We start from the raw sequence: 20868 nt of genomic DNA, 5'->3' as shown, positions 1-20868 counted from the left end.
AAACTGCTCAGTTCTTCTATTTTTAGCAAATAAAGTAATCTGCTCAAGCTTCACACTCCATAACCATAACAAACAATTCACTCACACTTCCGTAATGGTATTTTGCACTTCCGGTTGACTCTGTGCCGTAAATGGATGTTTCTCAGAGACTGGGCGTGTACGATACAGTTTCTTTAGCGCAGGTGAGTTCACTGTTAACTTTTTTCTGTCGTTGCTTCGGTATCATAATACAACAACTTGTCGTCAAGCGGCTGAGCGGTTGCGACGGAAGATCTCAAAGCACCTCTCTCCTTGGCCAGCTCCGATGGAATTGTTGTCTGCTTTTCTAGACTCTGCTGCATGGCCTCGCAGCTAGAACTTAACTTTCGCATAGTGCTCTTCTAGGAGTTTTGATCTGTCAAACAGTTCTCACGAATGTTTTACTTCTAGGTAAACGAGTAAGCCCGCAGCGATGGAGGACATATTTCATTGGTGTCGCGAGGGGAACGCATTCCAAGTGCGCGTCTGGCTCGACGACACCGAACATGACATGAATCAGGGGTGAGTCGAAGCCGCACGTCAACTTGCGCGCGTCCAGACGCAGTGTTCACAAAGCAGAATTAATTGTGGCCGTTACGAAAGACAGGATTCAATCATCTGTCATTCAATATTATTTCGATGTGTGTTCTCCCGCACATGGCGGAGTCAAATATGATATTACTACGGAAAGTTTGAGGTCAGTTCCTTTTTAGGAGGTGTAGCGGTTATACGCCTACGCCAAAGATTTGTGCAAGACACCTTTACACTCTCCGATCTATGTAGCGAGCTCTGCACTGACTGACCTGCCTCTCTATGTGTGCAGGTAAATAGGCGACGTCTAGGTAGAAACGATGTTTACTTTAGACGTATGCATGGCGTCTCTTCTTTTGACAGCTCAAAAGAAAGAAATAAGTATTTGCTCTACTTTTGCCCAATCGTCTTTAAAGTTGCTCTTTCTTTTTCCCAGTCCATTCGTAAGTAGAATTTTCCCACAGTACATGTGTGGTTTATACTTGCGCTTTTCAGTTTACATAGACCTGCGTATGTTTACACTGTTGGCACATAAATGTTGCTGTCACAGAGACGACCATGGCTTCAGTCCACTTCACTGGGCTGCCAAAGAGGGTCACGGAAACATTGTGGACATGCTAATTGTACGGGGTTCACGAGTGAATGCCACCAACATGGGAGACGATACAGCGCTTCACCTGGCAGCTGCTCATGGGCATCGCGACATTGTGCACATGGTAAGTGACGTATGCACACTCTTTCCCAAAAAGTCCGCAGACCAGTCACATGTGACCGGCCATATGCTTTGGAATGGAACCTCTACTTTGAAACAGAGGTTGATAACACGAAAACTTTTATCCGACTTGTTTAATTAGTGACCATGATTTCTTTTACTCTTACCTTATATATTTTATGATGGTGCGTAAAGGAAAATGGGGAAAGAAATAACCAACTATTTCAGATAATCCTTTTTGTATTATGTGCCAAAGCGTGTCAAAATCTTTGTCATCACTACGTATGGCCATGGCTGTTTTGCATGAGTTGCTATAGAGTTCATTATTATTTGCCTTGGCTCATTTGCAGCAGTTTTGTGGGCGAGATTGCAAAGCTTGGACTCTACACTTGTTCAATCACTTCTGCCAACATTTGCACTTCTGTGCAACTCAACGAACAGTATGATGCATCAATGTAGTAGCTAATAGCGATAATTATTTGTTCACATCCCAGTGTTTCTGTTGTTCACATTATATATAAGTATATACAAGCCATGTAAGAAGCCTAGACCGATGTACAAAATCAAATGGACATTTATTTCGACATTTTGGCCAGGACTGACCTTGACTTCTGATAAAGGCTGGTGGCCGGCCTCAATGTGGCATTAAATATTTGTTTTTGTGTGTGTGCCTGCACTTCTTCCAGCTTAATAATTGCTGAATCCAAAAAAGAATTACTTCGTGTGTGTGTGTGTGTGTGTGTGTGTGTGTGTGTGTGTGTGTGTGTGTGTGTGTGTGTGTGTGTGTGTGTGTGTGTGTGTGTGTGTGTGTGTGTGTGTGTGTGTGTGTGCGTGTGTGTGTGCGCGCGTCTGTGTGCATGCGTGCATGTGTGTGTGTGTGTGTGTATGTATGTGTGTGTGTGTGTGTGTGTGTGTGGATCACTACAGGGATTTTGCAAGGTGCAATATATGTAAACAGGTAATACAAGAACTGGCACATTTAATGATGTGTTTATTACGAAATGAACCATAGAAATAGGCACAGAATTGAAATTAAACTATTAGCTATTTGGTGTGCTGTGAACATAAAACCATTGAAAAAACATTTGCTTCAGCTGGCTTAGCCAGTTAGTGTGCATCAAAAGGTACACCTCCAAAAATGATCGGCTCAAAACAGCTGTAGACAGGAGAGAGCAGCACTAACATGTGTTATTGTAACAGCACTAAAGTGCTCAGAATACGGTTTTATCTGTCTGTCCGTCCATGCCATTGCACTGGGGTGAGCACCATTGTCCCGTAATCCGTGCATAAGTTTATAGCACAGGAAACAGATACCTTAAGCAACTTTTTACCCTGGGAACAACATGAAACAGGGTTTGCTCTGTCCATTCCATTACACCACTATGTGTTGTAATGGGACCATTGTTGTGTCATCATGTGCCATTAATTGTAGGAGCTGACACTTAATCGCAGGAGCTTTGCATGAAGTTAGGGAGTAGCCAAGGGAGGAAGTTCTGTTGCAGTAAATGTGCTGAGGTGAGAGCCACAGGAATCGCCAAAGTCTGCTCATATATTTTTAAAAATTTTTTAATACTTTGGTGTGGCACAGGTATACAGAAACAGTTCAATGAGCACTCTAAAGTTCACCAGTGTGTCCTTTGGTAGGGCACAGTTTTCAAAATAAGGTTACATTTGAAAGATTGAAGTAGGCCCTTTGACCTCTACTAATGCGAACAGGTCATAAGAGAAGTGACCTGTGTTGGAGCATGTGGTTATAACTTACTTGCTCATTCTGTAGCTCAAATGGGACTATGGTTGTTATGCAGGGTGTCTACCAACCGGGAAAACCGGGAATTCTCAGGGATTTTGAGTAGTCTGGAAAAAGGGAAAACTCAGGGAATTCGGGCCTCTATCAGGGAAAATTAGCGGCAATTTTATTTTAAGGGTCGAAAGTCGCAGTAATGCTGGCTCGAGCAACAGGCAGGAATCGTAATGAATCGTCTTTGACGCCCTGTCGTCGGCTGGAGGAGTTGCCAGTGTGCACTCAACGACCGACTTTCCGGATTCCCGATTATTTGGACGGCTTCGCGGCACCGCCACGTACCCCATAGAGTCAACGTATCAGAACGTGTGAAATTTCGGACGCAAGAACTCTTCGCCGTCCGATTTTCCGGACGGTTTGCCTTGACCGCAGGTCCGAAACGGCAATAATCAAAGGCACCACCGCCGCCGTTTTGATTACTTCGCCACCTCGAACCGGCACTCTCGCACGCGGATCCGCTGGCAGCCGTTGCCACCACTGCGGCAACGCTAGGCCTAGCTGCTTCGACGTTCGCTATGAAGCTTCTTGCCGTTGGGCGCCGAGTTTTTTATTAAAAGAATTAGCTGCTGTCAGCAATGGCACGGACTCCGCCTTTGGGTTCCTCGCGATTGGCGTAGAAACTTAGAAAACACGGCGCGTTGCATAATGCCGGTTCCCGAAAGTTAGCTTCGCCTCTGTACAGAAATGTTACACGGTGAAACATACGCAAAAGTATTGCAGTGAAGCATAACAAGCGTGGGAAGGGGCTATTGCCACGGAAAACAGTATGTATTCCTTAATTGTACACACGTGCACCCGGTATTTCCTGTCGCAGTACGTGCGACGATATGCCTAATATGTGTACCGACAGGCCTTCAGAGTGTTTTCGAACGTGCCCGTGGCGGTTTGAGCCCCTAAGGGCAGTAAATGACACGCATTTATTTATTTTTTCCACTGGCCGATTTTTCGAACATTTTCGCGACCCCTAGGGAGTTCTAAAAATCGGCCGTGGACTGTGCAACTGACCAAGATGCTTCAAATGGTCCTTGGGGTGAACGAGTGGCAGAACGAGTGGCAAAACATAGTTCTGCATCACTCAGGGAAATGTGCAAAGGCACTCAGGGAAAACCTGGAAAACTCAGGGAATTTGGAAATGTCAACTTGTTAGACACCCTGGTTATGGTTCTTCATCTTCTTATAGTATTGCTCTTTCATTCTTTCACAGCTGCTCAAGCGCAAAATGGATGTCAATGCCATCAATGAGCATGGAAATGCACCACTTCATTATGCTTGCTTCTGGGGATACCAAGCGATAGCAGAGGCAAGTTTTCTGGAATTAATTTTGGTAGAGCCCATCTGTGCTTATCCCTTATACATATTTCTGCCATTGCTTTCCTTCCCTTGAATTATGCATTATGGCTTGCATTGGACTGAAAGTGTGTATAGCATGACTTGTTACAGTTTTCTTGTGTTTGTGTGTCTGTAGGACTTGATTGCCAGTGGTGCCTTGGTGTCCATTGCAAACAAGTATGGTGAAACGCCGCTCGATAAATGCAAAGGTCACATGGGAATTCGCTTGAGAGGTGAGCTTGTGTGCATCAGCTGTCTGTTAGTGCATATTTTATATATAGGCGAGCCAGGACGAAACACCAATAGTAAGAAAAAAAAGTAATGTGCATCATATGCATAATTAACTTATAGTTATGTGGAATCTCAGCGCAGCTAAAGCTAAAGGTGCGCTAACCTCAGTACTTGGTGTATGTGAGCATATCACTGCAGTTTCACAGGCACGTGGCTGAATTTGGAAAGGGAAATGACCTGTTTGGTCTGTTTCTTTTCTCTTCATGTTTCATTATGGCCTGCCTGTGCATAAGTATCTAAAGTTATCAAATGTTGTTCCTGTGATCCAGAAGTGGCTGAGCAGGCTGGCCAGGATTTGAAGAAAGTTTACTACAAGGACCAAAATTGGCTTGGCACCAAAACAAGGACAAGTGAGTGCGCTATTTTTTCCCCTATCCACGGTGCTTGGAACATTCGGTAAAGTTCTGCTGGGACGTGTAAGAAATAGCCAACTTGTTTCCACACTTGTGGTCCAAATCATTTCTCTGTCTTGTGCCTCATTCTCTTTTCCCTTGCTTCAGGGCACAGCAGCTATTCCTTACCAACTAGCCCATTTTTCTGTTCTGCCTGATTTAATTGCTTGTTTATTGACTTGATTTCTTTGGTAATAGATCTGAAACTGTGCATTTCCAAGTAATGCTTACAGAAGGAAGAAGATGGGTGGTAGAATGAGCTAACCGCTTTAAGGAAAATTACCTTAAGCTGTAATTATAATAGAACTCGTGTGCAATTCATCATGTTGTACATCTTTTTTAGTTTCTTGTGGCTCTGATGGTTAGTCTTAAATGGAGCTGTTTCCCGATTGCTGGTGTGTTGCTAGTGCGTCACATGTTTTGCTATGTTGCGGTGTGCTGTCTTTGTGTGGTCATAGTGGAACTGATAAGAGTGTTGGAAACCTTTTCACAAACTTTGCAAACATTTAAATTTGAACTTGAAGGTGTGTATGCTTGCTTCAGGCATACATTGCAGATACATAGAAGTGTAATTTAAGGAAACAGTGCAAAATGTGCATCAAGAAGCAAAAGCCAATGGTGAAATGCTGTCCAGCAGCTCTCTCTTTCTCAGAAAACAGAAATGCGGCAAGCAATCCTCACTTATTTTAGCTCTTAGCCAGTGCTTTCTGTGTGGCTTTTCTTATTCGCTTTATTGTTTGTATTTTCTTGTTCTTTCTTTTTAAAACACTAAACGAAATTCAAATATCTAATGCTAATGGGCCATACATGACATTGCCAAATCATGATAGTGGCAGGCAGATTAGCTGGTAGTGTAAACACGTGAAGTCAGAAGTGAACTGTTTTTTAGGCAAGCTAGTGCTCGCTAATTGAGTGGATGATTCGGCGAAGCCAGTATATGATAACTTGCGCAACCAGCATTTATCGAACCTACAGGCACCACTTACATCTAGGTTTCATAAAAATGCGCTAAGTACGAAGGTGAAAGGAACACATACAACAGGACAGGCGCCGTATGTCATGTGTGTTCCTTTTGTCTTCATCTTTAGCGTGTCTGTATGAAAACTGTCAAGATTGGCCAACTCACCCAAACTAAGGTATTGTTGCAACAAACATCTAGCTCTTATCAATGGCATACATTCGGGAAAAACCAGCATTTGTAACACCAGCTCCCTGGTGCAACACTGCACAATCTCATGCTACAGGTGAATTGTGCTAGAAGCTGCTACAACTATTTCAACGCTTCTGCCCAGAGAGTGCAAGTCACGCTTATAAAGAAACCCGATGGTGCCGAATCAGAAATGGAGGACAGCACGGATATTACAGAGGCATTACAACACTGATATCATTGCGAAAGCAGAAGCTCAAAAAGCATTGCAAGCAAAACTCATGGCAGTGTACTAGGTAGTGCATCTGTTCTTAATTTACATTGCATTACTGCTTTGTTTCAGGGGATGCCACTCTTTCAAGGCACTCGGGCATTAATATGGACGAGCTCAAGTTTTTCCAACAGATTGCATCGACCTCGTCTGGAGAGGTGAGCTAATCCACATGAATTCATATCTTCATGTTTATTCAGTGATGTACTATACTCACTGCATGCAAGGTGTCAATTTAGGACTGACTAATGTGTATCAGCTAGCGCAAGATAGAGGTAATTGGAGATCGCTGGGGGAGTTCTTCGTCCTGCAGTGGACACAAATGGAGGCCGATGATGATGATGATGATGATGATGAATGTGCATACTTTCATTTCCAATGGCGTGCACTCTGTTTGACATCATTATAATTTCGGCTCGTAAACTTGAGTTTATGTAAACTTCAGTGAACATATTTGTAGCAACATGATATGGCACTCTCGAGTAATTGCAGATATGGAGTGAAAAGTTTTCTTGTCGTGTTTCATTCTGAAAGTATGGTACTTTTACTGTTTGGCACTTAACCCCCTTGTAAACAAGTACTACTTTAACCCTTTCAGTGTCACTAATGTACCGGTATTTTTCTGCGTGCACATGAAAACGAAACTAGGTAGGAATAAGAAACGAAGATAGCACTGTGGGAACCATACCAAGGCCATATTTGCCATTATCTGTGTCATTTATTCCCTTCTGCATAGCCAAAAGTAAACCATTTTGTTCGTTTTATAGTATCCATGAAAAAAAAGACACTGGGGTTGCATCATTTCCTAAAAAACCTGACATCGAAAGGGTTAAAAAGAACTTGGTGATACACAGTAGGAACATGTTTTTGTCATGCTGTCACCTTTTTCCAGGCAGCATTTATCTTTCCTCTTCTTTTCTCATCAGTATATTTTATAACCCAACACTCTTGGAGATGACAAAATAATAATAATAAATATAAATATCTGGAGTTTTACTTGCAAAACCATGATCTGATTATGAGGCACACTGTAGCATGGGGGGCTTCAGATATTTAGACTGCCTGGGGTTCTCTAATGTGCACCCAGTGCACATTAGAGAACCTCAGAACCCCCATTTTGTCACTCCCGTTGTTATATCTGTTACACTATATCGATTAGAGCATAGTTTGTTCGGTTTTTCTTCTTTTTTCTTTTCGTTATCATTTGATTTTCCTGCAACTAATATATTATTATGCTATCCACTGTTATGCTGCCAACTATGTCACAATTCTGTTGTAGTTACTAACCGAGGGTCCCGTTTTCAGTATCATTACTTTGGGACCCTCGTCTGTATATTACATTTATGTACCTATGTTTTTTCATATGAATAAACTTCAACTTCAATACTCAAGTGCTCTTGCTTTCCTCCCCCATCTTTGGAAATGTGCCTGAGTGACTTTCAACTTTGAATTAATGTGATCATCAACCATTAGAGTGATTCTCTTGTTCAGAGAAAGCAAGCTTTTAAAGCTTAGAGGTATTTGGGCAGGGATGCAATTTTTCTGTGGGGTTAATGAACTTTTTAACAAGGCATGCGCACCTGCACTTACCATTAGCTCGTAATAACTAGAACTTTGTGCTTACTGTTAGCACATAATAACTGAAACTTGAATAATTCGAGATTCTGGCAAATTCAAACAAATCTCAAACTTGTGATTAGCAGGCTGTGTTTTCTAGGCATTTTGAGCACCTTTAGTTAAAAATAAAACAATCTTATTTAATTTATTACCGTTTTAACTCCCCAGAGCTGAGCAGTGTTGCCAGAAATGAAGGATAAGAAATTCATAATGCATTATAGTCGGTGCGTGTCTGCATTTGATATTCAGGCTACTGCATCTATTGACAAAAATCACTGTAAGTAGGCACCACTAAGCCACTTGTGCATCCACAGGTCTAATATCCTGCATTGTACAGAGATTCTCTCTCGTATTTCCACCAAGAAACAGTTCATTGACGAGTTGCTTACCTCCATACTGTGTATGATGTTCCTCACATTCTGCATTTGTATACTTACAATTTTTTCTGTTCTGATTTTTTTTTCAAATTTGGATAATTCACACTTCTGGTATTTCAGTCAGAAGTCTCTGGACCCAAAGCATTTGAATTATCACAAATCTGCTGTAATTTAATTTCTGCTAGTGCCAGTTCCAACACTCTTGAAGCTCCACCATTCTTTCTTATGCAGACTTGGAAGGGCTCCTGGCAGGGGAATGACATCATAGCCAAGATTCTCAAGGTGGGCGAAGTGACACCACGCATCTCGCGAGACTTCAACGACCAGTATCCACGACTGCGCATCTTCTCGCATCCTAATGTCCTTCCAGTCATTGGCTGCGTCAACCGCCCTCCACACTTGATCGTTGTGCAGCAGTATCTGCCACATGGTTCCCTTTTCGACATCCTGCATGGATCATCAGGTATATACCTAAAAATTTTAACGTTTTACTTGCCATAACTGATCAGGTTATGAGATTATGAGAATTATTTTGACCATATGGGGTTCTTTAATGTGCACCAAAATAGAAGTACTTGAGCATCTCTCATTTTGCCCCTATCGAAATGTGGCCACCGCAGCTGGGATTGAACCCGCAACCTTGAGCTCAGCAGTGCAAAACTGTGGCCGCTAGGTAATAGAGTGTCCAGCAATTCAAACGCGATACACACTGGGTGATTGCTGGGGGGCGAAATGCAGTCACAATGCACCAAAAAGACCCTTGCCTTTATCTTACACCTCAATGTACCAACTCACTGTCCCAGAGACCACTCGTGGTGCAAAACATGCCAGCCTCCATGCAAGCTGATTATCATATTTTAATCACTGAGCACTGTACATACCTGGGATGCGCCTTTGTGCAATCTTCGCAGCAGGATTCCATTGAACCATCACCTGAACCTCTTTTCAAGCACTGGCTCTTCTAGCCTTGAAAAAATATATCTCATGTTTTCTCACCTTCGCTGTGTGAATGATGACTGGTATTAGCCAAAATAGGACGAACGCCATAATGACATTTGCACACTGACGAGTGATATTTGGCAATGGGACAATGCATAATCTGTCATGTGTACCACATGGGTAACCACAGTTGTTAGTTAGAAAACATGCATATTTGCCAATTGCTGCTACAGGTGCTTGTGCAGTGTTTATGAGTTTGTTTTGTGTTTGTTGCATTTCATAATCATTTGTCTGTTATCGTCTTTCATCCTCTATTTCTTAATGTTATTTTTCTTGTCATCATAAAATAAGAGGTTCCAAGAGCAACTATGAAATTTTTAGCTTCACCTCTTGCTGACAATATGATTAAAATTGACAAGTACTATTATAAGGTTAATAAGCCTTATGCCAGTGAAGTCTTGCCACATGACACCACTGTATCAATTGCAACACACAAAGGTGTAGGAAAGTCACAAGATAAAACACTGGCAGCTTGTTATGCAAATTCATTAAAGAACACGGCATGTTCAATCTTGGTTGGCAACTGGTAAAACTAGATTGTATAATATAGTGTCAGTGGTTGAAAACTTGACTAAAGAAAGCACGTATAATATTAATTAGTTATTTTCTTGCACTACAGCACAGGGGGATATTCTGTAAGTATCCACCTAGTGGGCATGTCTATTTCGTCTGTTGCTGAAGTTCTTATTAGCTGGGCTAGGGTACGGCGTCAGAAGGAGACAGGTGCCTTCAGCCAATCAACACTTCAGCAGCAGACGAAGTGGACACGTCCACTAGGTGGACACTTAGAGAATGGCCTCCCAGTTATTCATTCGAATTGCGTTTTAAGGCCTGAAAACTGTGTGCATCGGAAAAGTAATGCTACAACTGGCGTGACTGTCTAAGGACTGCCATATTTTCAAGAGCAAGGGTCATCATACCGTTTCCTTAATTTGGCATGATTTTTTCAAATAAAAAAACTTGCTGAGCAGTAGCTCGAACAGGAATGGAGAACATTACTAGTACATACGAAGGCAAGTCTACCACAGGTCTAAAGTATTATTTGTTGATTCTCCTGAAAAATGAGATCTCGTTGAAAAGCTTAGAAAAATAGGAGGCATACTTCTCTGTACATTCTGGGCAAGTTTACTCAGCATCATTTTGAATGTCAGGAGTGAATGTTTCTGCAGCGCTGCGTCTGCTGTAGTTGTTTATGCAGGATGTCTTCCTTGTCCATCATAGGGATGGTGGTGGACCAGGCGCAGGCACTCAAGTTTGCCATTGACGTTGCCCGCGGCATGGCCTTCCTGCACACCCTCGAGCCCATGATTCCAAACTATCAGCTGAGCAGCAAGCATGTCATGGTGAGTGTTAATCACAGTAGGTGTTGGTAAAACTTTACTTCCTAAGTACTCACCTACGTAATAAGTTACAGTCAAGAGTCTGCGCATTAGGATCGCCTACAGTCTGCCACTGTGCTAACTAATCTGAGTTTGCAGCAATTTATGCACATCAGCTCCAACAGATCATGAAGGTGGTAAGTTGACTTAATTAGTAATTGTATATCCAGAACAATTTCATGATGGTAGGTATCTGTGATACTAACAAGTCTATATAGATGTCCTTTTGCTTGAAAAGTGGTTCTTAAAATAAATTGATGGATGGGAGGCACTAAGCATGCAGCTGCTGCCTAATCGTCATTCTCCAAGCCTGCTTTGCTTGAAACACTTTGTGTTCTTACAGCTTGGTAGGTATACTGTAAGGATTGTTTTTGCTTGATCCTATTCCTTTTTTATCACCCACCGCTCAAGACCAGTTGATCCTGGTAATAAGAAAGGCAGCATGCTGGTAGAACCACTAACTGTGAAAAGGAAGAGAAGTGCGATAGAAATGTTGCACTGTCTGTGTCCTTGTCATAGTCTTCGTACATTTACTGGAGTTGTTAAGCTAGGATGGTATATATAGTTTTATTAACTTCCTGTGCAGGATTCCTTTCATTTGCCCAGTCGAGTTCTCACCTTGCAGTAGCTGCTCTTTGTTTCACAACTCACATGGGATGGCTGCTTTACCTTCTATGCTTACATTATTTATTATTATGCAAAAACAGAATGCAAATGCAAGAAGGCATATTTCAATTTCCAAGTTAGCAACTGTGTATGGAACCTATGAGTGACTGTCGGGTGCTTGGCTTCAGGGCGACAGCATATACAACGCCCGGCTGCGCTGCTGTCACATGCTGTGATTTCACATAATGGAGGTTCCTTTCCATTTGCACTTTATTCCAGCATTATAGCGCCATGATGGCATGCAGGATGTATAGAAGGGCTGCAGAGCACAATGCCTTGTCTTTGTCTTTTGTAGATGCCCCACATGCCATCTTAGCAGAAGCTTGTGCACTACATTTAATGGTGCATTGGTCAGCGAACGTGAAGGACGTTCTTGTCTATCTTATTATTGACAGGTGGATGAGGAAATGACAGCTTACGTAAACATGGCCGACACCAAGTTTTCCTTCCAAGAACGGGGAAAGATGTATCATCCTGCTTGGTATTCACCTGAAGGTGAGCTCTGCAAATGGATAATTAATTTTAAGGGCGAGTTGAAGTTGCATAAAGCTGAATGCAGTCGTGATAGGAGCATTATGAGCCTGACCCATGCCTCTTCTTTATGGGCTGGGCCTTGTTGAAGCAGTTCTGTACACATTCCAAAAATTCCAAACGTGTTATGTGTAATCATTGAGACATGAATTCTATATTGATTGCACATTGTTTCCATAAATGGAACGTGGAAAGCCTGTAGTATTACTATTGAAACACATAGAGAATTGTTTGTCGCTCTTAACATACATGTTCAATTTGCTAGCAGAGACTTTTTTTTCTTGTTTTTAAAGAATATGAATGGGATGTGAACAGAATAGATGCAGCCTCGTTATTTTACTGCTTTTACATTCCTTACATACATAAATAACTGCAACCAAGACATCATAGCACCCACCGTGGTTGCGTAGTGGCTTTGGTGTTATGCTGCTAAGCATAAGGTCGTGGGATCAAATCCCAGCCACGGTGGCCGCATTTTGACAGGATCGAAATGTGAAAACACCCGTGTACTTAGATTTAGGTACATGCTTAAGAACCCCAGGTGGTCAAAATTAATCCGGTGTCCCCCAATATGGCATGCCTCATAATCGGGTAGTGGTTTTGGCACATAAAACCCCATAATTTTTTTAACATATCATAGCATTTCATTTAGCTAGCTTTTAGTGCAACTATTTTCATTTCCGTTTGCAGGTCATAATTTAGCTGTTATGCAGCATTGCACCAACTAAGTGGTCATAAGTACATAAGTGGTCGAGTATTGCTAGCGCACTGTTAGTGCCAGGAACTGAGAGACCTTGCTCAGTGCAATGTGATATGGATAAAAAGAGCGGTGAATGTTTCGGACAGCTTTGCGCGATTTTCTTTTCTTTCTTTTTTTTAAGTTGCATGTGCTCAACAAAAGTTTTCATATTATATCGACTTCATTACAAGTTGCATTGCATTAGTAGGTGCTGGACTATGAAAAAAAAGTGTTGTATCTTGCCATTGCTAATTTTCTCCTTTTAGCTTCACCTGTCATCGTGTCTTCATGTGAAAATTCTGCCTTTTCCTTAGAGCACCACATTCTCTCATTGTGCTTTCGTGTTTGCATTTTATATTGCGGTCGCCTACTTTAATGTCTGTATCAAAACCATCGCAGCCTTGCAGAAGAAACAGGACGAGATGAACTGGAAGGCGGCTGACATGTGGAGCTTCGCCATACTGCTGTGGGAGTTGGCGACCCGCCAAGTTCCTTTTGCTGACCTGTCTCCAATGGAAATCGGCATGAAGGTATGTAGCAACAGCCACCATGTTCACTGTTCATGGTCTCAGTTTCTTAAAGCTCAAGAACAATGGGGTCACTTTTGCTTGCATTGAAAGTATGGTATATTTGCTGGCGGATAAGTCTGTCATGTAATTGGAAATGATGAGGAAGTTGTACTTGTTGTACTTTTCTTCAGTGTTGAGACTCTTATTAATAATAGAAAGGAAAACTTGGCTAGTTGGTATGTATACACGCTGAGAAAGAGCACAAAATTAAATAGAAGACAATAAGAAAGCTATGCTGTAGAGCAGGCACTTTTGCTACGATGTATTCAAGACATTAGGTTGTTGTCAGTACCATGTTAATAAAAGCCTCATGCTGCATACAGTGTACCTTAGGAAAATGTCGGGAAGTTTAATACTGAAAACGACTTGCTGTACTAACACAGGAACAGAAAAGAGCCCACCAAGGGCATGAGAAGGGAAATGAAACTGCGGTTTGATAGAACTGGTCATAGTTACTTCGCAGCATACAACTAAAGCGTGGGACACATGTAGCTGTTGAATGTGCTGTGTTTTTGCTGTTCTTGTTATAGGCCTGCCTATAACGAGAACACTTGAGCGCTTCACATGTATTTGAGTTGGGACATGGAATTGCAATTCGCAGCACAAAAATACAGAGACAAGGAAAAAGCAAGGACGACATGAGTGCACATGTCCTTTTTCTTTTGATAGGGAATCTGTTCCAGATTTGGTGTTTGGGAGGAAGCTAAAGCTAGTGACAGCAGGAATAAGGTAGATGAAGATTGGCAAGTAAGTTATGTGCAGTGGTAAAACAGCTGGGCCAATTGTGGCAAACTGCACCAAGAGCAGTCCTTTATGCCGTACATGCCAAAATGGCATGTTAGCGTAAAGTTGAGCCTAGCCTGCCCCAAAAAAGCGCAAGAGGTGCCTCACCAGTGAAACTGAAATCAAGCGTAATGCCCACTATCATAATCATAACCGAGGCACCATAGCTATGGATATAGCCAATGTCATTGGTGCTCCATTTGCTCTTTTTGATCCTTTGTTGCATTTCTCTCTGGTTGAGGTTCCAATATTCTGCTGATGTGTGGTCTTGTTCATGCTTTTTGTCCTGTGGTTCTGTACTCCTTGTACTACTGGGGTATGGCACTCACTCAAGTAGGCTGTTGGACCAAGAAGAACCTTCGGACAGTGTTTGCTCAAACATTGTTTACCTGTTGTTGATGGTGCCTCTGTGATATGCCTTGTAATACACATACTCAAATGCCAGTTAGGAGGAGAAGAAAAGAGAAGGAAAGACAGGGAGGTTAGCAACCACTGGCTAATAATTTGCTATTAATTGGGACCTTCCTTGCAGCCCTGCACAATTGAATGAGCAGATCCCGTGGTTGTAATTTAAATAGCTTTCACATTACCCAAGGCACAGCTATGCAGGAGAGGCTTTCCATATTAGAAATAAAGGAATACTAAACGCATATTAGGTCAAGCTTAAGTGACAAATTAAATACATGAGGACACCTAAGGAACTTCTTATGAGTTGTAAATGCGAAAGCGTTAATGACCAATTGAACACTGCTGAGCAGTCCTTTGAGTTATGAACTCCTCGCAGGCAAGTGAACGCATTGAGACGCTCGACACATTTTGATTTGGCCTTACCAATGCGCAGATAGAACGCAGGTGAGAGCTTGTGCAGACATGGAACACGCGGATAACACAGGCTTTTGAGAGCAAGATTAAGGGCGATGTGACGTTGCGGCGATGCCCTCTTCCATCATGTATCACCTCATGCACTAACACGGCAGCAGGTGTTTCCTTTCACCCACTCTGCTCCGTCGAGGCACATGTCAAGGCATCGCAGCCAATAGGAATTTACCTGCTGTTTTACTGCCACAGGCTGCCGCCGCTGACTTTTTTGCTCAGTGGGCCATTCATGCGTTTGCATCAATACTTAAAAACATTGATGGCATTAATATTATCGTAAATAGAGCTTTAGTAAGCGAGAAATTGACCTAAATGCAGGACACCACTTCAGACTCTACCAGGAAATTCTAGTACTAAACCGATGACAAAGCAACTCATTATAATTCTGTCACTAGTACTCAACCACTGATGATAAAAAGATCATTGCATTGCATTTTAAGGTGGGAAGACATGCTGCTTGTCCAGTTATATTCGATTCCTATAAAAAAGAACTCATCGAGATTACCCTTAACAACGTCAAAAGATTCAGTTCTCACTCGACCCTGTGCCACCCACACTCATGTTTAGACAGTCTCTGTATCGTGTAGTGCTGCGCTTGTTTTGCTGTCTCGTGAAGCTCAAACTAAGAGTCAGCGTCAGAGTCATACAACATTCAAGCGACAGCGATGGGACAGACAGATCCTGTTGCGTCAAGTCAAAACACTCTCGTAACTCCATGGCCTCTGAGATTGTGTGCACATTATCTCGGATACATTGTGCTTAGTGTGAGATGAAGTGAAGTGAAGGCTCATTTTACACTTATTTCTTGCCGTCACAGAGGCGAGCAAGTTGCAAGAGCGAATTCGGATCAAAACAGGCCACGCTCATTCATGCAATAATGGGCAGGCTGCCGTGCGAATTTCTGGGCAAGAAGTGCAATTTATGCAAGCCACAGAAAGTACCGCATCCATGTGATGTTTTGATGCTGTCAGTTGTGTATAATTCGCTCGGTTTCTGGTTCTACTGTTGCATTTTTCACAAGAAACTGCAGCGCCGCCTGGAAAGAAAACAGTTATGTGGTATGCAATGTCACATCTCCTCACTCGTGGTGGGTGATATCAATTGTGATAGAAGAATGCGAACCCTTTAGATGCAATTTTCTATTAATCTAAGCATTTTCTTAGCATAAGACGTGCGATGTGGGGTTGGAATGGTATTTTAACAGTCTGTTATACATAATACAGTCAAAACCCGCAATAACAAAATCCCACAACAACGACATTCTCGTGACAACGAAACATTTTCGTATCCCCAGCGAACGCCCATAGGATTCACTGCATTTCATACCTCTCAGCAACACCGGCGAGCGCCCACTTTTGGAACTTCATTCGCGGTGTGCTTGTACTGATTCTCTGTACTCCAATCCCGCATCAACGAAATTTGCCGGAACGTAACTCCGCATATTACCTACTCGCGTAAGGCTAGCAGGCTTTTTTTGTTCACAAAAACAACCTAGCGCAGGAAGCTATCAGTGCGCTATAAACATGTCATGGCTGCCATCTTGTTTATTGATCGGCCGTTTGAAGCGGCACGCATGTTGCTACCGACATGTGACAACAGTTTTTGCAAGCCTACTAGGCGAGATCGTAGATCGTTGTTCGAAACGCACATTCAGTTTGCATTCCCCACGGCTGACGACTTGGCGAGGCCTAGGCCAATCGCGTGAGATGAAAATGAACGCAGACTGAATGCACGTTTCGAACAACAATCACTGATTGTGGAAGTGCACTGTGTAATGTGTGCTCGCTGAGAAAAATGCAGCATAAACAAGGAAATCCACGTCCCACCGACATGGGTGCTTGAGATGGCAGTCGCAGCATATGGAGTATCACGCATCGGACCATGATTGAGCGATCGTCCGGGAATATGCATCCCTTGCTTCAAGAACGATGGTTTTGGTGCCACTCTACAGGCGTAGCGTGCGGATTCGGCGCCGGATGTAGATTTGCACGAAAGGGCCGTTATCTCGATCGTTCGCCTTCGGGTGCACGAGATACAATCACTTTCACGCTTGGCACCAGAAACATCGGCGCCTACAGGCAACAGCATGCACTGGAGAATTGCTGCTGCATGCGCTGTTAATCTGCGTCCGGTGCCGATTTATGCAAAATCTCGTAAAAATGATCGCATCTCCTAAAGCAATTGACCGAGAATACTGCACTTTGGCGGTACTGCCACTGCTGGTGGACGCATGTGGCACACTTTGTACTGTCGGCAATGTGGTTCTATATCCTCAAGTAAAGCTTGCCAAAGTAGGCTAACGGAATTTTGACAGTAAAGTATTGTTCCGGGATGCTTTCCCCGCCCATTTTGTTATTGCGATGTTCAACTGTATTTGCGTTTAGTGTCCCTTTAAAGAAACTTTAGGATTACTTCACTGCAACTTCTGTTTAGTCATGCTCATCTATAGGGTGTGGTCTTCCTCACGTGTCCTTGTTACGTGATGTGTGTGTGTGTGTGTGTGTGTGTGTGTGTGTGTGTGTGTGTGTGTGTGTGTGTGTGTGTGTGTGTGTGTGTGTGTGTGTGTGTGTGTGTTTATGTGTGTTTATGTGTGTGTGTGTTTGTGTGTGTGTGTGTGTGTGTGTGTGTGTGTGTGTGTGTGTGTGTGTGTGTGTGTGTGTGTGTGTGTGTGTGTGTGTGTGTGTGTGTGTGTGTGTGTGTGTGTGTGTGTGTGTGTGTGTTGCTTTTTTGAAGTGCAGCTAACATGCAAGCGCCTTTGCAAGTCGAAAAGGTAGAAGTGCCTTCATACCGCTATATGTGCACAGGTAAAGGCATTCTGTTTAAGAATAAAAAATAGTCATAATTTTTATCCCAAATGCTGCATTGATACACAAAAAGCTGGTTCTGCTATGTATGTTGACTATTTCAGTTAATATTAAGACCATATCGTGTATGCATAGATGTATGTTCGACACTGTGCCAAAAGTACTTATCGTTGGGCATAATCAGCCTTTTGACAGCGCCAAGATCTGCACTGAAAAAGCAAATGCCTGTTCTTTGTCCCTTTAATTTAAGCAGGAGGCCTTTCATGCGTAGACTTCATCCTGGATCCCAGCTTTATTATGTTTGTAATGTCTCGTATCTTGAGGTTAAAGTTTTTATTGAATGAACCTCGAAAATGGATGTGCTCAAAGTTGGTTTGTTTCCCCATAGGTAGCCCTGGAAGAGCTGCGAGTGACCATTCCACCAGGAATTTCGCCTCATATGAGTCGGCTGATTCGTATCTGCATGAACGAGGACCCGGGCAAGAGGCCTACCTTTGAGATGATACTGCCCATCTTAGAAAAGATGAAGCACTGAGCACATCGTGTGCCTATTCTTAAACAGCGTTCTGACACAGATTACCTGCCTCATGAAGTGCTAGAATGCTCCGAAGCTTAATTCTGCATCTCTTTTGTGGCGTCTCACCTTTATCCGCAATGTCATGTCATTTGGAATGCATTACAATTTGGAAGAACATGTCTGTGTGTCCTAAATGTAGCTGCATTTTGTCCACGTTGCAAATTCCTGCAAGAGCAGCTCTGGCTAAAAAAGGAGAAAAATGCAAGCACACTTGGGTCATTGCTTTCGGATAGCTGCAAGCCATTAGATGAACCTTTGAATGTTAGTAGGAGCTGCTATGCATTTCCGACTTGTCACAAAAACTTATACTATTAGACTATTTCAAGTTATGATTTCCATACACTGCTGGCTTGGAGCTGTAAGCAGCAATGAGGGGAAATGGCATAAAGCAGGATGAAAAACAGAGCAATACAGGGTGATGACTCGCAGACAAACGTTTCCAAAAGCCAACCCTTCTTTCCATTTTCATGCCTTCTTTTTGTAATATTACCCAACTCGCCCATATTACCACATTAATGCTGAATAAGGGATGCAAACTACAGTGCAATATGCACAGATGCTGTGCAGAATATTTAAGCTATGAAGCTTGTCTTGTGCATAAAATGCAGCTTGATGCACAAAAAACACAGCTCGATGAGTGCCTTTACTGCCTTCTGTTTGTGTCAGTTTGTATAGTCCTTGTTACCTATTTGATGCTGAGCAGTTATAAACTGGTAGCTCAGCCTCATGTTATCAGCGAGGGAAAACTCGTTAACCACTGTGCATACCGAAGGCACACCTGTGCTTGGCGACATATTTCATAGCACTGTTCGCTGCATACTCATCTTGCAGTTTGCATTACCTAATGTAAGAGGTGGTGTGCACAAGTGCTGTATGTCACAATATCGGCCACCATTTGTTGAGGGGAAGGTTTGCGGCAGGCTAACGGGCACCACACGCATTGCTTTAAGCATGCAAAACGTCCCGTTTTTATTGAGGAGTACAATTTTCAATGTCCCTGCTTTTAAGGAGAGTGGATTAACAATGGTACCAAAGATTGCAACAATTGACGCAAGATTCTTGACACACCTTCTCCAACGTCGCTATTTTATCACTGTTATACTCGTTTTCTTGGTGAAAACGAAATTCTTTTGACATTAGCTTTCTGCCAAAACATCTTTGCTGAAGTATACCTAGTAAAAATTAGAGATAAAAACTTTGTCTCTTTGCAGAATTTTTTACAAAAAATGTTCACTGAACATTCACAGAGCTTTCTTCAAGAAAAGTTCACAAAAAGACTCTGGGAAAGACGTGCTGATCTTTTATGTTTTCCAGATTGGTAAAGTTCTCAATGAAGTTCTGTGAAAGATAAAAAGAATTGCTTTGGAGATTGTTTTCTTTCATGGTAACATCGTTGCAAAGTGATAAATGCTGTAAAATCTTTTCTGTTGGTATGGTTTGTGTTCAGAGCTAGCAATGAAGAAATTTTGATGAGTGTTGCAGTATGCCCTTATGCTTACATCATAATTAGCTAAGCCTGATTTGCAGCTCATTGTTTATTATGTTGTAATATCTGTGCGGAAATGTAGAAAATGTCCTGTTTAGAGTGACCCAGACATTATTAGTATTTATAGTGATGTCTGAATTGTTTTGTTTGACATTGTTTAGACAAGTCATCATTCATGGTTGAACTGTCAGTGATCTTAATTTTGTGTATTAATCACTCTTATCATTTGTATTTTGTTTGTAGCAAATACTCGAGCCATACTGCCTCTGATTTAACTGACAAAGGAGGCTGCAGACTGTAGCGCTTATGCTTATCCAATATTTATGAGTACATTTTCATCACTGCAGTTGTTAAATTTATGAAATCTGATGCATTTATTGTATAAAAGTACACTGCCAAAACTTTGCCTGCATATTTGCTGTGGAAATAAATTGTTGCTATTGCTCCTTGGAATAATAATTATTCTCTTTATTTTGTCCAATAAACTTTTTTAAAAGTTGCATGAAATTTTATCAGAATACATGCCATTAAGTGCACTATTGTCATTACAAACTGTGCAGTCTGTTGCGTGTCACAATATCATGCAATGTCTAAGGGTCCTTGCTGTTGATATTTACTGGCTGCTGTCACCACCAAGGGTATCGAACCAGAACTGTACTAGAACGTTATATTTTTCATGCTGAAATGAAACCAAAAAGAAAAAATAAGTTTAAGGCGAGCATGGCCACCATTCCTGGAGCTTTTTATTTATGCATTGCCTATACTTGTGGCTCAGCAATGCTACATCATTTGTAAATGCATATGTATTGCTGTCATCTTAGAACTGGCAGTGCCATTATTTCAATTTTCAATGTGGATAATTGGGACAGAGGCATGTTGGTAATACGCCCGTGAGCATTAGAAGTTAGTGAACATCAAATATTTCGCTTGTGGTGGGAGACCTATATAAATTGCTGAAATGAAGTGCTTCCTA

The 20868-nt window shown here is 42.2% G+C and overlaps 1 protein-coding gene across 1 annotated transcript; it reads left to right on the top strand.

The window, feature by feature from the left end:
* The first annotated feature begins 48 nt into the window (after positions 1 to 48).
* Ilk (integrin linked kinase) lies at positions 49 to 20341 on the top strand. Its single transcript, XM_075688608.1, has 12 exons — positions 49 to 182; positions 430 to 540; positions 1100 to 1265; positions 4267 to 4362; positions 4528 to 4624; positions 4952 to 5032; positions 6565 to 6650; positions 8718 to 8949; positions 10707 to 10828; positions 11926 to 12025; positions 13200 to 13330; positions 18221 to 20341. The coding sequence occupies exons 2-12, from the start codon at positions 452 to 454 to the stop codon at positions 18365 to 18367; spliced, it is 1347 nt and encodes a 448-aa protein (XP_075544723.1). The 5' UTR covers positions 49 to 182; positions 430 to 451; the 3' UTR covers positions 18368 to 20341.
* Positions 20342 to 20868: the final 527 nt, after the last annotated feature.

Source organism: Dermacentor variabilis, chromosome 4 (assembly GCF_050947875.1).
Source record: "Dermacentor variabilis isolate Ectoservices chromosome 4, ASM5094787v1, whole genome shotgun sequence".
Taxonomy (NCBI): Eukaryota; Metazoa; Arthropoda; class Arachnida; order Ixodida; family Ixodidae; genus Dermacentor; species Dermacentor variabilis.
The sequence above is the reverse complement of the archived record's forward strand: the minus strand, read 5'-3'. Positions and strand labels throughout refer to the sequence as shown.

Excerpts from the sequence above, each read along its gene's own strand:
- Ilk (XM_075688608.1), top strand. The coding sequence starts at position 452 with ATGGAGGACATATTTCATTGGTGTCGCGAGGGGAACGCATTCCAAGTG. Across the intron at positions 1,266-4,266 it reads ATCGCGACATTGTGCACATG|CTGCTCAAGCGCAAAATGGA; the intron begins GTAAGTGACGTA and ends ATTCTTTCACAG. Across the intron at positions 6,651-8,717 it reads CATCGACCTCGTCTGGAGAG|ACTTGGAAGGGCTCCTGGCA; the intron begins GTGAGCTAATCC and ends TTTCTTATGCAG.